The 17,094-nt window shown below is 35.9% G+C and overlaps 1 protein-coding gene across 3 annotated transcripts in view; it reads right to left on the minus strand.

Annotated features, from left to right (window-relative positions):
* Nucleotides 1-441: 441 nt before the first annotated feature.
* The window catches only part of LOC135713166 (longitudinals lacking protein, isoforms F/I/K/T-like), a 155,224-nt gene continuing 138,571 nt past the window's right edge, over nt 442-17,094 (minus strand). Inside the window, exons 7-8 of one of the 3 annotated variants that reach the window (XM_065236277.1) lie at nt 5,637-6,080; nt 1,008-4,947 (exon numbers count right to left, since the gene is read on the minus strand). In XM_065236277.1, coding sequence (XP_065092349.1) covers nt 3,716-4,947; nt 5,637-6,080 — 1,676 coding nt within the window. In that variant the 3' untranslated portion in view covers nt 1,008-3,715. Of the gene's footprint in view, nt 947-1,007; nt 4,948-5,636; nt 6,081-17,094 lie in introns of those variants that run through there. The other 2 variants (XM_065236279.1, XM_065236278.1) reach the window with 2 other exon arrangements.

Below are 17,094 nucleotides of genomic sequence, written 5' to 3' on the forward strand. Positions count from 1 at the left end.
GTTATCTGAAATTATTTAAATAAAAGTCTGATGCGCGGAGGTGTACACAAAATCGGGTAATTAATGTATACGCACGTAACACGCGTTCTGTTGTCCGATTGGTCCTGGGAACCCTAATCCTTGCCTAATTTAGATTGTATCGCTTTAAGATTTTCCTAATGAAAATAAACAGTTTGTATATCCATACACTTGGCGTAGTGTGCGTACAATAAGCTTTAGCAACCTTTTTGCTAAACGCACTTCTATGGTATTTTATTCACTTCTGCATTGAAGGTTTGCACTGATAGGGTAAGTGTACCAGCTATGGCCATACGTTCCTATTATGGTGTGTTCCAATTATGGCCTATGGAATTCCCATAGAACATAATTGGAACGTGCAGCCATAACTGGTACATCTACCGTAACTATTTATAAATGCAGTTCATAAATTGGAAGCAACGATTTTAAACTACACCATCATCTTCTTTATCATGGAAATGTGGCTTTATAGTATTTTTATTCCGACAACTAATTTCAGTTCTAGTATCAGCCGTATTTTCGTGATCATCCAATATAATAGCATCACTTTCACTAGTCTCCCCTATAACTGCACGGCCAACCGATAAATCCATGCTTTGGTGATAATGGTGATGGTGATGCAGCAGATGATGTTGTGAATTGTGATGATGCATCGATTGGAGCAGTTCGTGCTTGATTTTATTGTGCGTCTTCAGATTGTGCTTGTATTTGGTGGAGAAATCACAGTGTGAGCAATGATACTGAGGTTTAACACCACACTCTTTCTTTTCGTGGCGTTTCCATGTGTACTTGGTGCGATACAATTTGCCACACTGTCGGCACTTATAGATCTCCTGACCAAGGTTCTTGTACTTGTTCTCGAGATACTTCCACATCAGCCACGAGCGTGGAGGTAACGATGCACCAGCAGTTACGTTTTGTAGTAGTTCTAAAACAGGAAAAAGTGGTTATCATATCACCTTTGTATAGTAATACATCCGAAGCAAATTTCTTGATATTCTTGGTGGGGTATGCTGCGTAATTGCATTATTTTTCAGTCTGTGAACGCTCGTTCGGGAGTAATTGCCTTACCTGAAAAAGAAAAGCAATATGTTAGTAACATGTAAGTCAAAATTTACATTTCGTCACTTAACATTGTATACACATATGACAGAAAAAAAACACGAAAAAAGTTATGTGCCGCAGGTTCTATTTGGTAGCGAAATAAATAATTGACTCAAATGATGGTGAGCTCCAACCGGTATCTAATTTTAGTTCCGGGCTAGTATGACAACTCTTGCAAACGATTGCCCAAAATCAGATTGATTCAAATCGTTGCCTAAACTAACATGATCGAGAATTAATGCGAGGATAATACTGGTTGGAGCATGCCGCCAAAAAAACAAACAAAGAGGGCTTCACATAGTGCATAGTAAAAGCATATACCTTTGTAAGTGTACTTAACTTTATTAGTTTTCAATAGAGGCTGATAATTTTCGACTATTTTATTTTCCATATGGTGCCGTGTAACATAAAGTAATTTTGCATAACGTTAATTTGCCCAAAAAGTAATTTGGTCTAAGCTTTCATTTGATTATGAGTATTCAAATGACAATTATTTAGAATCAGAATATTAACTATTCATGATCCTATTTGAAAACACCGCTAATGATCGGAAGAAGAAGGGGACAAAGCAGTGCATTTTTTTCATTTACGACAAATGAGCGTTATGCCAAACGACTATTGTTCTAAACACGACCATATGCGCAAGGAGCTTCCTCCATTTCTACGGATGTGTATGTTCTTACGATGCGCTATATGAATACCACTAATGATTTTAATACATAAGTGATAAAAATCCATTCATTTATTTTACGATTTTCAGATAAATATATAGGTAGTTTATATATAGTGTTGAACATCATCTAGATTTAAAATGTTGCAAGTATGCTACTGTTCTTATTCTGCATGTTTGCCTGTATAGTAAATTTTTATATGTTTTTTCTCCATTCATGTTCATTCTGCAATGAAATTTAATATGTAATACAGCATTTTTAATTCCATGGCAACTACTTGTTTCTAATGTTTTACATTTTTTACATTACATGAAACATCTACAATTTTGCAAAATTTGGCATTTTTACATTATTTTTATACACTTTAAATCGTCTGAATTATTTATAGGTGTATGCTTCTTTTTTATAATGAAGCACACATAAGTTGACAGGGAAGCATTAAATTAAACGGATATTGTACTTTCTACGGTAAATGAAATTTGAGAACTTTTGTGATATTAGTGATTGCCTTCGGTATAACCGCACGTTGTGTAGAGTCATTTGCTCACATATCTTAAACCCACAAAGAAAAAAGAATTGGTGAACACTAACAACACAATCAATGTTTTGTAACACACACTCCATTTGATTATCATAAAAATAACGTTGACGCAATTTATAAAATTAATGCTCCTAAGAATTTTAAACAATAAAACTTATGTAGCCGTTAAATGTGGTTTTAACTTAATGATAACTTCAGAAAATGGAAAATCTATAAATAAAATGTAGCAAATACTCGTGAAACTAAATAATCTCTTAAAACAAATTGCAGATTTTAAATAATTTGATGCAAAGCTTAATCTCACTTATATATAATCTTAGTATTCTTCCTACAGACAATTGTTATACACTTAATAATCAATAAACATTAATCATAGTTTTACACTTTGTTCTTAATCACAAATCCGTATTTAAGGTGAGACGGGGCAAAGTGAATATTTGTTTTGCTAGGCTTAGGTCACCGAACTCAGGACAATTTTTGGCAAAATGAGAATAGCTGAGTGATAAGTAATCAGTTTAGAAAGGTTTGAATTGTTAAATACTCGTTATGTTCGGTGTCAGAAGGTATGTGTCCAGTTTTTTTTATTATTATTTAGGAATTTAAAAAATTGAACCCTGAACCATGAGACATGGTGTGCCGTTTGAAGCCAATTGATCACTAGTTAAAACTAAAATTATTGAAAATATGATCCTCAAATCACTGGTCTTGTTTTATAGCCGTGCATTTACTAATAAGGCTCTATGACCTCGTTATGCTCGTTAGATCTCCTACTGTGCATATATAGAATCAGGGATGTAAATGTATTTTAGCTTGGGCTTCATTTTTCACATATCAAGCATATAGTACGTATGTACTATTGATAGTAATCTTTATTTAAGAGCCAAACTGGTTCGTTTAAAGAATTTACAATATGTTATTATTGATAAGAAAATATGGAACGATTGAATGAACAATCAACAAATTGAATCAATAAAACATTTATGGTTGAAAAACTCGTAAAATATTTTTGAATCAATATGATTTTTGAATTTAAAATCTGTTTCTCTGATTGTTAGCAACTTAGTAAATTATTGTTGATATCTGGACGTTTTTCCTTAAGCGCTCCACTGTTTACCCCATCTTATACTAAATTACGGAACATTGAATTTGAACAGCGTTGCACGAGGCATTCAGACTGAAGCATAAAATTTGAAACACCAGTAATAGAATTATTACAAATTTTCCTTCCTTCAACGCCTGAAATTCAACACACATTTATAATATTAATGGGTAGGTACACTTTGTTACAAAGTCCACAAAGTCTATCACACTCGAAAACGTGACTTTAAACTTGTTTTTCAAAAAACTCTTTTTTTGAACATACAACATTATTACTTTTCCTCTAGATTTGTCCTGAATTGCCGATCTCCATTGCTTCGGGTTTAATTGATTCAAGCATACTCAACGAGTCACGATTTTTCGATTTTCTGCGGCTCTCAAGTTGTGGCATATCCGCGTGATGCTTCCGGATGTGAACACCCAAATTACCACGCTGTTTCGCCTTATATGTGCAATAAGGACATTGATGCATTGCTTCTTTGCCACCACATTCGACATTCTCATGTCTTCGTAGAGTAGACTTCCAACGGTATCGCTTTCCACAGTGGCGACAAACGTATTGACGCATCTCATTATCGTCGTTGTCACTTACTACTGACTCGTTCACAGTGTACTCAAAGTTCTTCATAATACTTGTATTGGCCAACAGTGCATACTTATCGTCCATTGCAGTATTCAGAAGTTTAACTTCCGATTTGGCAGGTTTCTTCGTCGGTAACTGTTTCACAAGGTCTTGTGAATCCATACCTACTTCTTCGCTATCTGTATGTGATTCCTTACCAGTGTAAGAATCAGCAAAGTTTACCTGAACGTCATCCGGTAGCTCAATATCATCAATAACCGAGTAGTCTAAATCGTCAATCATGCCAGTGGTGAAATCGTTACTCTGAGAGGTATTTGACGTCGACGTCTCGTATTCATTTACCGTGTATCGAGATGGCATGGTTTTCGAAATGGCCGAGATCGGAATTTGCTGAATGTTGCTTACGTCAATTGTTTTGGCTCCTTGGCCGGGGAATTTTCTCGAGAGAGAAAAATTAAGTAGTTCAATTTTTGTAGTTGTTCCACTTGCTTGTGACTCTTGATGCACGGGGTCGTTCATCGACTGGGTGTTAGTAGTAACAGTTGGAATTGTCAATATAGGTAAAGTAGCAATCGATTGGACCGAAGGGTTTTTATGTTTAGAATACTTAATTCGTGGATGAGTAGCTTTCACCAATTTTTTCGTTACGGTACTTTGACTTTGGTTATTTTGAAATGAACTAGCACTAATAAATGTGCCGCCGCTACCGATAGCACTGATACTGGAAGTTGTTGGAATCAAAGTGGTTCCTACAGGGATAACCGCCGTTCCCGCAGTTGTTACCATGTCGCTGGCACCTACTTTCACGATGGAAATAGTAGTCGGTTTTATGATCGTTTGCTGTGGTGAGATGCTCAAAGTCTCAACCGTTGTTGGAGAAGAGACTGAATGGCTTACCAGTTCTTTTGATGTACTTTTCAGTGGTAAAATATCTGCAAGAACACGAATACTTGGTTAGGATGATTCAAAAGCTGGATATAGGATTGATTTTAGAGGTTAATATGAATGGCAAGCGCAAACACAATCAAACGCTAATTAGATAGGCGTATTCAAAATAAAACATACAATAAAAACTGGAAGGAAAGTGTTGTGTTGATTGAACCTTTGTTAAAAGTTCTGTTTTTACTTTAGTTTATTTCGTGATACATTATTTAATGAATGCTTGTATATGTATAAATAAAGACGAACCAAAAGAAGATTACTTTATTTGTGTAATACAATCCGCAACCAATTTAAACCTATATAGTAAATGATATGGGAAATAAGGACCTAACGAACAATGTTTTGAAGTAAGAACTTAGAATATAGAATAAGTGAAGGGATCCGTGAACACAACATATGTTGACAACTGCATAATTTTCAACGCATACTGTATCACGGATCTGAACGATTGGAAGGTATGTGCACATGATGTAAATATGAGTGATGAGCGTAAAGAACCCACATTTTCCGAACAAAAGAAGACCCAAGAGATTAAAATGGTATTCACAAACGATGCGATTACCGCCGATTTTTTTTTTTTGCTCTGGGATGTGGATTACACCACGGTAATCACGCGCTTTGAAATCGTCGCGATTATCGCATTGTTTGTACGGCCACTTAAAGAGAACTTTTAAATTACCGCACTCATCGAAGATGTAGGTAGTTGTGGTGGTGCCATCGCCTTGCAGTTCAGTCCTCTTAATGATCTTATCCTTTTTCAAAAGCTCTTCAATACGTCCCGTATCAATGACGGCTGCTGTCTGTACCGGATTTAAAGTTTCTATTGTTTGCACACTAGTCTGCAACGAACTTGGTTGAAACGCTGGAGATTGCTGCTGAGATATAGGTGCGGTAGTGAATAGTATGTATTTGTTGTCTTTTTTAGAGACTACAATATTCTTGCTCTCAAGCAAGCAATCGTTCAGATCATTCAAGACTACCGGTGTCGATTGTGTAATCTGTGCTAACTGAGTGGCAGTCGTTGAAATCGTTCCAACAACTGACTGAGAAGGTGCAGCAGTAAAAGTGATTGTTTTGATTTTCTTCGCTGTTGCAACCGTCGATGGTTTCACAAGACGTTTATCTGCAAATAAATAATTATATCAGTAAAGTGAAGTAGCTTATATTGAACATAGCTAAAATAAACCCCAACTATTAACCATTTACTCCGTGCTCTAATGGTCTAATGTTACTTTTCATTAAAAGGTGATAAAAGAGTATTTACACGAGCAGTGTTAAGGTAAGGAAAAACTTTTCTTATTGTTAGACAATTATCTATCGCCTTTTTTATTCATGATGTGGTTGTTTGTGAACAGATCTTCTACACAATATGCATAACATGGTTCAAATCATCAAAAACCTTAATCTTTTTGTATTTTTGATGTTCGTGACTGCAAGATCAATTTTTTTTATTTACATGAGAACAAAATACAGAGCTTTCTCTAGTTATTCAGCCCCCTTTTAAAAGGTCTTCTATAGTCTTCTTTAAAACCCTATCTTAATAATTTAAGAATAAAATGTACTGCACTAAATAACCAAGAGGCCTTCAACATTGTTTGAAAAATTGTAGGTATCTTGTAATGGGACAAGCGGCTTAATTTATTTAACGATAACACTAAAAAATCATATTTATAACTATCAATTGAAAAGTGCCACTGTCAAAAAGAGGTAAGTCATTTGACGCTTCGGAAAAGGAATTTTTATGCATTGACATCGATATTTTTAACAGATTTCCCTTCCAATTATTTTCTAGATTTTTTTCCGAACATGTAGGGGAAATAGACGTAATTTCGACCTAAATGCCCCTAATTTGGGCCCATACATAAACTAAGCAATCGACTAAATTTTCAATAGCGACCAAAAATATTCATTAGCACCGTCCCAATGACGCGTTCATCTAGACAAAATTGATAAATAGCAGATTTTTAGCGATGGGCCCAATCTTAGATCCATAGGTCAACATTAGAGCCATTTCCCCTACCTGTCAGCTTTTCCAGTTCAATCAAATATAGCTATAGGGGAAATGGCTCTAATGTTGGCCTACGTATCTAAGATTGGGCCCATCGCTAAAATTTTGCTATTATTTATCCATTTTATCTAGATGAACACGTGATTGGGACGGTACTAATGGCTATTTTTGGTGGCTATTGAAAAGTTAGTCGATTGCTGAATTTATGTATCGGTACAAATTAGGGGCATTTAGGCTGACATTACATCCATTTCCCCTATATCAACAGTTTCCAATTTTTTAAACTACAATTGAGAGACTATGTTTTAGGTGCGCTGAACTACGGCACTTAACGGTACCTATCACATATGTTCGTGCCGAGCCAGTATATGTCTCTGCAACTGATTGTTTCTTTTACAACGAAGTGGACAATGTGGGCAAGAAAATTTTGGTTCCTGATTACACTCTAAACGTGCGTGGCGCCTCATATTCTTAGCCAATGAATATTCTTTCCCACATTTCGGACACTCAAAACGTGTTTCTGATGTTGTTCTGGGACGCATGTGAGGAGGGATTTTTCTTTTCTTTATCATAGGCTCAAAGGGTTTTAACAGATGTTCGTCATTTTCTACGGGTGATACTGCTGGTGTCTCTTCAGACACAAGATACTCGAAAGAACATCCATCGGTCATAGGTTTTACTTCAAACAACACCGTAGCTGTGGTTGCGATTCCAGTCGTTGACCCGATTTCCTCCAGATACTCAAAGTCTTCCTGTTCGATTTCTGAAAGAAAAATATACACGTAAGAAAACGCAAAAATACTTACGAAACGTGTCATTATGATGTACTATAAATTACTAGACTAACCATAGCTAAATGAAGAGGAAACCTAATAGTTTCAAGGTACGAAGTCATACATGTAAAACTGATTTATTTCTGGCATCTTAGTACATACATGAACAGAGTTAGTTATGTTAAACTATAATTCAAATCGGATGCTCTTCATCGAAATGTTTCAGTAGTGTTTCACGAATCGCACAACCAAATCCACACAAATGACATTTGAAATTAAGATTTGTAAACACTTTTTTATCTATTTTGCCAAATCGTTGATACGATATAATTTCCTTTATCGACGATATCTGTGAGTCCAATTCGTGTACCACGTTGAAGGAATTATTATCTTCCATACCAAGATGATGGTCTTCGATCATAAGACTATTACTACCCATAAAATCAGTTGCTGCTATTGTTACATTTTTCGAAGGTTCGCCATATAATGGGTCAAGATGTATGAAGCCACCGTCATCACTTTCCGTGGACATTTCTTCTTCAATGATTATATCACAGGATCGGTCGGAGTTGTTTGTGCTGGTAGTGACCACCCTGAGAACATTCATGTTACTGCTACTGCAACCTTTAATAGAATAAAAACATAATAAAAGGCACAGAGAGTATGTTTAGAAAGTTGAACCATATAGTTTCATGCAATTCAAGAAACAGAAAAAAAAGAAAGAAACAAAAATGAGTAAGAGGTCACCACTGTTAGTTGAAATCTCTCAAATTGATATATTTATTAAACTAATTTGGTTTCAGTTATAGCTTATGGTATCAAGTTGAAAAACCTAGATAATAATTAGTTTGCATCTTATTTTCCAAATTATCGTACACAATAAATAACAACCAACAAAAACAACAAACTACAACATTGTTCACTTATAAATTGATATGTAATATAAAACATATTACTTCCTCAAGGATGTATCTATTTACAGTTCCATCATTAACCAAGTGAAAAGTGGGATTTGTTTACATAATATTTTGGTAATGATTTTCATCGAATTTGTTTTTCACTTCTAATTAAAACTGATTGGGGATTTTTGAAAATCTGGCTTTAATATACTACCCAACACATTCTTGTCTGAACGTTCAGTTTCAATTTGATTTGAGATTAAACCTGACTCTGCCTATGGGTTGGAATTTGGTTCAGAAACAAATTCGATGTTTATTTCAGCGATTGCTGTTCCTTTACACTCGTTTTTCATTCCACTTGTAGCATTTTGTTAAAAGTAATATTTTATACAAACTCCCGACTCGAGATGCCGCTTAAGGTGTGATCCCTGAGAGAACGATTTTCCGCACATAACGCATCGAAATTTCTTCATGCCGCCACATTCGTACCTATCGAATAAGAGAATGGAAGAAGCAGAATCCAACGTAATTTGCATTTAGAACACAATATTATAATTAGTGTAAATATTCGCACCGAGAAAACAATATTTACCTTATGTGTCGCTGAAGAGAGCTCGCATCCTTATAGTTTTTATTGCAATTCCGCCTCGGACACTGATATCGACCATCGGCATTAAGAAACTTGGACAGATCGGAAAATTTTATGTTATATAACAGATCGTTAAACTGTAGCAGACGCCTTCCATCCCGGCAGCGGGCGTTTGCACTTGTTAGATCTGGAAAATTGTAGTATACGGTTTGAAGTTGGTCTTTAAATTGCTCTATGGTTTCTTCTATTATTATTTCTGGAAAAGTGGATTTGGCAACACTGGGTATCAATAGCAATAAACGAAAAATGTAAAACAACAGGAACAGATGCGTCAAAACAGCTAAATTTAGTACTGCTTCTGCGAAGAAGAATTACATTGAAAGAAAGGGAGCATGTGAGCATAATGAACGTGTAAACGAAAGGCAATATTATTAGATAAGGCATTGGTTGGTTTCTTCATGTAGCTTGAATGAAAAAATAAATCGAGTTTATTTTGAGTTGTCATTCATAAATGAAGATTTTATTGAAATTTTAAAATTACATCCTACTAGGAAAATACATAAAGTCGTTGAATCACAAATTCGCGATATTAGTTAAAAAAAATAAATTGTTGTAGAATGCTAAGAGTAAAAATGGCATTTTCATTTGGTTTAAAATTTCTCTTATAACTAATCCCTAAATCGAATGAGATACTGATATGACTTACAGAAATAATCGAGAAAATTAGAAGATAAAATATCAATCACGAAAATGGAGAGCAAAGTAGGTAAAATTTTAAAGGTGCTTAGTTACTAGTTGCAAAAAAGATGTATAAAAATTATGACGAAAAGAAAGATTACAAATGCTCATTCACATGGATTTTTTTTTCGGAGTTATGAAATCATTATATGTAATAAGAGCATGTTTTACAAGAAGAGGTTCTGATTGACATATAAAACAGAGTAACAATTATCGATGATATCATTTTTTACTCATTCGCTCAAAAATGATAGCAATTAATGACTCTCAATGAAATTGACAAGTGTTATATGACAAACACCTACATTGCAACAGGTCTTGTAAACTACAAGTAAAAAATTCGATCTTATGTTTTAATAATTCTTGGAAACGTTATGTAATGAATAATGAGCATAAGCAACCCTGACGAAAAGCAACGTCTACTGAAGCTGAGTCGGCCCATTTTTCAATGCATAGTCAAAGAAAAGTGTCTTAAAGTTTTGCAACAATGAAGACTGCGAGGTAACTTGATCGATCACTTCCTGCTTCATCATTAGTGCATCTACTGAGAACTTGTTGTCGCCTTCGTTGCCATTTGGTTTAAAATAGCCATTCTCATTTTTGACTGAACTCAAGCCGCTGCTAATTACTTTGTCCATCTGGATTCCATGCTTCGAGGCCATGTGCCTCACCAGATGGTATTTGCGACGAAATTTTGAATCACAGTGATCGCAGTTAAAACGTGGTGGTATGCCGATGCACTCATCTCGCATGTGTCGTTGTAGGTGACGCTTTCTTAGGTAACTTTTGTCACAAACGGTGCACTGGAAGCGTTGCCCGGAGTTTACATAGTTCGTGTAAAATACCGTTGGCTTGCGGTCTGGAAACAATTGAAGGTGAAGAAACGAAAATGTTGAGGGAAATCATAACCGAACATAAAAATGTGGTGAAACAAACTCAAACCTACTGAAGATATAAACAAAACATTAAACTAAACAAACTAATAAAAAAAAACAAAAAACTACAATTTTATCTAACTTCTGTACTTTCATCTAATTAACTTTCTTGAAAAAAAAAATACTTTGTCGTGCACTAAACATTTTAATACCAATACATGTCTTTCCCAATCCTGTCAGCCTACATTGTACCCTCTTCTCATAAACCATTGGCCAAATTTCCCCCACTAACACTCAATAGAGTTCTATGATATTCAAATGCTGACAAAATGGTTAAACATAGATCGATTTTGCTGTCTCTGAGAAAAGACATACACCGACACTATTTGTTTCTCGACCTCGGCAACCAATTGCCGTGATTTGCACAAAGCAAAGAAATGTATTAAATATGATATCAATTACAGTATCAGTTAATGATTGTTTGTTCTTAAAATATAATGTCCCAGCCAGAACAGCAATATATGTAATTACTATCTGTGGAATTTCTTTTAGGTAAATACTTTGTAGCTTACATTTATCCACTGTATAACACTATAAAGTGGATTGATCTTCCAGGAAAAATTGTAGACAAAACAAAACAGCAATTGAAAAGCATAATTAATGCTTGTTGTACTTACAGATGTACATTTTCGTATCCTCCAGCACGTGATTCATAGCCAAAAACGTGAGTCCCTATAGAAGCAGTTCCACCCCGGGATGAGGTAAAAACAGGCAGTAAGTGAAATCATGGAATAGGTAGTGTTAAAATGAAATTCAAATTTGATATTAATAAAACAATTTGAAAATAAATGTTTCACCAAAATAACTGACTTACTACACTTCATGAAAAACTAAATCGCAATCTACCACAAATTCACTTAAACATAACTATAAAACCATGTGAAAATTATTAGAAAATTCACGTAACTTTTGACAATTTGAATATAAACTATAGATCCGGTAAAATTTACGTTAACATCACTTGATTTTTGTATGCATCACTTACGCAGGGTTTCATTCCCAGAACACGGAAGATTTACTTGAAAATAACGATGGAAAATATCTGCGTACCATTTCAGGTGAATATTACTTGAATTGTATTTGAAGTATAAGGTTCGCACTACAGCCCTTTAACATGTTATAAAATAATGAACCGATTTTGTCATCTCTGGTACAATAAGAATATTTCAATAGATTTTCAAAAAGGGGGCTGGCAAAATCGGGTGATTACTTTAATAATTATCATCAAAAATAATGTCATCAAGATAGCCTTGTAACACGTTACAAACTCCACGTCTGGCAGAGCCTAAAAATTGCACAATTGATAAGATATAGAAGAAATGGTTCTAATGTTGGCCTATGGATCTAAGATTGGACACATCGCTAAAAACCTGCTATTTATCCATTTTATCTAGATGAACGCGTCATTGGGACGGTACTAATGGATATTTTTGGTCGCTATTGAAAATTTAGTCGATTGCTGAATTTATATATGGGAACAAATTAGAGTTATATAGGCCGACATTGCATCCATTTCCCCTATCAACCACGTTCTATCGAACTGGATTTTCCACATACAACTTTTTTGTTATATGGAAAATTTTCTTACTGAAAATAAATCTATAAATATAATACAACGTGACGTGATTGTGATTCCAGCTTTTACACATCAGGAAACCAGGCGCATGATATTCATATCACTGAGGCAAATAAAAAAACTAAAGAATTCCATACGGTATTCATTCATAAATCAAGCTTATGGAATTCACAAGTGTCTTATGAAACCAAAAATGTCCAGGTTCATAAGTCAATCTTAAGATTTTTTGCCCCACACACCTAGATTATTTTACAGGAGTGCGTATTTTACTGGGCCTTTGAATAGATGAAAAAGTCGGTAAAATTCAAATGACTGTTATCCGTAAGCAATCAATTGAATCAATAATTGAGGTCAGCAGAACTAAGCCTGTACAAGTCCGTAATAAATTTTCTCATTTTTTTTTTAATTTTCCACAGATTTTTAAACTTTTAACGAAGAGTTCCGCAATTTACAAACCCAGTAAAACCTTGCTATACGATCAACCCAAGAACGCACAAGCCCGATAAACCCTTTTTCACTGGCAACTTTGCCAGAATCCAAGCGACAGATACAATAGCGCTGCGCTTGAGTGAAGGTGGAAGCAACGCATAGAAAAATGAGCAAATACACAAACCTTTCTTCTGGGGATGTAATCTTTGCTATCAAATTCGTTCGAGGCATTTACCTTTGAGCGACAGATGACGCGATTGTACCTGTCGTATTTGTCGTATGAGATAATGGAAGAGTTGCCAGTCTTCTTGATTTGTTGTCTTCGCCTTTTTGCAATATATGAAGCTGATATACGCAATAAGGAAGCTGATATACGGCTGATATAAAACATGGAAGCCCTATATTAACCTTATATTGCAAAAAGGGTCTTTAACGGGCTAGTAGCGGTCTTCGTGGTTACTTGGGAATCTTAAAAAAGCTCGAAGCAAGCGCTGTTGGACTACTGTGTTAGTTGCGCAAAGTCCATTGTTCGTATCTCAGCTGCGGATTTTTTTTTATTATTTTTGTTATGATCAAAATTATCATACACTCGACACATTTTTATTGGCGAATTTCCATGTAAAATTCCACATGATTATCATGTGTCCACATGACACAAACATCAATTTTATGTCTACACATAAGAACTATGTGTCCGACACATATATATCATTTGTTTATCACATTACAAAAATTCATGTGTGGGACACATAAAAATAATCATTGAATTTTTATTAGTGTACGATTGCCTTATGACATTTTGTTGTTGTCAGTGATAGGAAAAAAACTCAAAAACCCAAATCTCATTTGGGACTGTTCATTAACTACGTAGACATTTTTATTTTTGATTATTGACCACCCCCCCTCCTCCCCCTGCGTAGACAATTATATACAAAAAAAATTAAATTTGAATGGGCCGTGGATAATTGTCAACCCCCCCCCCCCCCATAAACTGTCTACGTAGTTTATGAACAACCCCTTTCATGTTTATTCGCCTGTGAGTTTTGCCTTGTTTCAAATCATTGTTTTATATTTCGACGTTGTTCATTATTTTGCCCAAGGCGAACTTAAAAAAGCCTTGTAAATAAAGAAAAAAAAAGTTCATTATTATTATTAGTCTTGTTTTTGCATTATTCGATACACAAATAAAAACATACATGTGGATGCTATATTATTATGCTACATCAATTGACGTTTGAGCGGCTTTTATGAGTTTTACCTTGGAATGAATTTATGGCGTCAAGAATCTCAAGCGTGAGTTTTGGGTTATAGATTCGCATGCGAGTTTATTCTCTCAGGAGAGTTCAATGACAAATAATCCTGGTGAATGTAGGAGGAAATAGCGGAATATGTACCTGTATAAAGAAAGAGGGAAGGATTAGTAATTTAAATGTAATTGCTTATCCTTGATACATCCGCATATTTTCGTCTACAATGTGCAGACTTTTTCAGTGTCTCGTACTAATACCCAACTACAAGAAGTCTGCACATTGTAGACGAAAAGAATAAAGGATAAGCAATTATAGTAGTGGAATTAATGGAAATGACTAATCCTTCTCTCTTACTTTATATTTGAGAAAGATTTTCCGAACACTGAAATTTGTATTGTACCTAATACCGCACACGAACAAACATAATATTTAAAACGAAACTCACTAACAATATCTCGCAAGCTATTCGCGGATAAAAGAGCTTGTTTGCCAAGTCTCAAACAATGTTGCATATAAGTTCGATAGAATATATAGAAACGTCAATGTGATCCGATGCCGCTGTGGTGGGAGATTTGCCGAACTAATAATATTGTGTGTGGCAGGATAATTTCCTCAAGTTACACACCTGTGTATAATACTTATGGACGGAGTTGCAGCGCGCTTATGAGTGGCGCGCTTCGACCGTCACCAAATGAGAATTTAACATAAGAGCGACAATATTCAAATTGAACGTTCAATGCATGTACGACGAATGCGGAGAAAGAATTACGTCTGTTTGTCTGTGGTATTACCTGATTGCCAGTCAACAGCGGCGAACTTTAATTTCTTTTGCAAACCAATCGCGTGTATCACATAATTATAACAAACTTCAATGAAGCTCCCACACCTGGACCCTACCTAGACCAACGGTATTACTTCGATTCCGAAGGAAGACATGATCAGAGATGTTATGCCTCAGAACATCCCGGCGACACTGATTGAACCCGGCCCTGCTGGGGTGAGAGGTAATCACGATTGTGCTGCTTATATTTGACTGGTTGTAAATGAAAGATGTGCCATTTTTTTAATTCTTTATTTTAGAGGTTTTTAGGAAAGATGTACCACCATGGCTCTACTTATCTTTTTTTACAATTTGTAACTTTTGGGATAATGTTGTCAAAGGGTTCTCATTCCAGGGAAAAGGGAGATGTCACCACAAAGACTGCTCAAAGCCCAAACAATAAGTGGTTTGAATTGGGAACAGCTTTTATTACGGACTTCCGGAGCGACGCCGGTGATGTAGTGGCAAGCGTGATTACCTCTCGCCCCAGCATGCCTGGGTTCAATCCCAGTTGGCACCGTCGGGATGTTCTGAGGCATAACATTTCTGAACACGCCTTCCTTCGTGGAAAGTAAAGCCGTTGGTCACCGGTTCATGAGTTGATGGGTCGATAGGTAAGATCCAGGTGTTGGAGCTGCCTCCCTGGCGTCGGTAGCATTGGTGCTCAGTACAGAAAACAAGATCGACGGAAAAAAAATGACGGACTTTTGCCATTTTGCTACCCTAAAACTGGCCTATCCTGCCTTATTATTTCGTGTTCTAATGTTACTGCTCATGACCATTTTTCTTCCGATGCACCCATCTCCTGCTTCATTTACTGCGAAAAGCGTACACACAAAACAAACATCCTCTGCATATGTTTCAAACAACAAATATAATGACAGTTCTTACAATGGACTGCAGCATACAAGCAAGTTTTCCAGAATGTATATTGTGAAATAAAATCTTCGAGATGATTTTCTATGCGCAATGACTTTTGGAAAACAAACGTTGTTCGAAAATTAATCTAACTTTAAAAATACAAAATAATTTTAAAAACCTTCCGGCGACCACATTCAGGATCTGTTCATGCGGTCGAACATTGTAAATTCTGCATACTTTTTATGCAAATCTGTAATAGAATCTAACATTTCCTGATTGGGTGTACCAATAGTGTGGTTCAATATTTTGATTATTTCGATTTGTCCATGTTCAACCGATTAAAAATCAGGTCCTGATAATTCTCTAAACATTTTAGCTCATTTGCATGCGAACTACTGTGGCATTATATTTGCATATAATTTTTATTCGTAAATCTATACCTTTTTTTACCTAAGCAAAAAAAAACACCTTTTCCATATTATGTCGTGTAAGTGTAAAACACTTTTTCCATATTATATTATTTCCATATGTCGGTGTGTACAACAACGCCAAGAACTTCCCTCAACGGTGCTTGCATGAACGCTTCCGTTCCAAGCTGCTTGACCATGGATGCCACGGTTCACGCTGATGGCACACGAGAACTGTTCGCTCACCAGTGCTCACACAGTGACCGGTTATGAATTCCCGTTCCGTAGCTGGAAATGCTGTACTTCGGCTTAAGAGGATATGAAACATCGGCTGCGACAAAATCTGAGGCGACACTAGAAACTTCGAGTGTCGGTGAGAACCTCTCGGCCGGCCTGCCTGGCCGTCTGTTTCACGAGTTTTTTCGATGCTGTGCTGTCACGAAACTGCAATGGAAAGAAGAAAAAACTCCGATTTTGTCTTTCTTATGGCACTGGCCATATCCAATGGCTGTGACGGCTCGATCAACCCTCTGTATATGAAGGCACGTAATGCGCTTGCTTTGTTGAACGTTTCTGACGTAATGCGCTCATCCTTCTTCGTTAGTTCGTTGCGTTCCGTTTCCCATACAAACTTTAAAATTATCCCTCAAATCCAGATCATAACCAAATTCCTTAACAGTTGTTGGGGACTTCAAGTCAGAGCAAAAGAGCTGCTTGAAAGTTGACTCACCCTAAATTATTATGCTTGCACTTATGCTTCGATCAACTCATGGTATAAATACATCTATGAGTGAATCACGTAGTTTTTACGATAAAAATGCGACAATGCTTGACCATCATTAAGATTTATTT

This window comes from Ochlerotatus camptorhynchus, unplaced genomic scaffold (genome assembly GCF_037179485.1).
Source record: "Ochlerotatus camptorhynchus isolate MF236.1 unplaced genomic scaffold, CSIRO-AGI_Acam_v1.1 ptg000541l, whole genome shotgun sequence".
NCBI classification, from domain to species: domain Eukaryota; kingdom Metazoa; phylum Arthropoda; class Insecta; order Diptera; family Culicidae; genus Ochlerotatus; species Ochlerotatus camptorhynchus.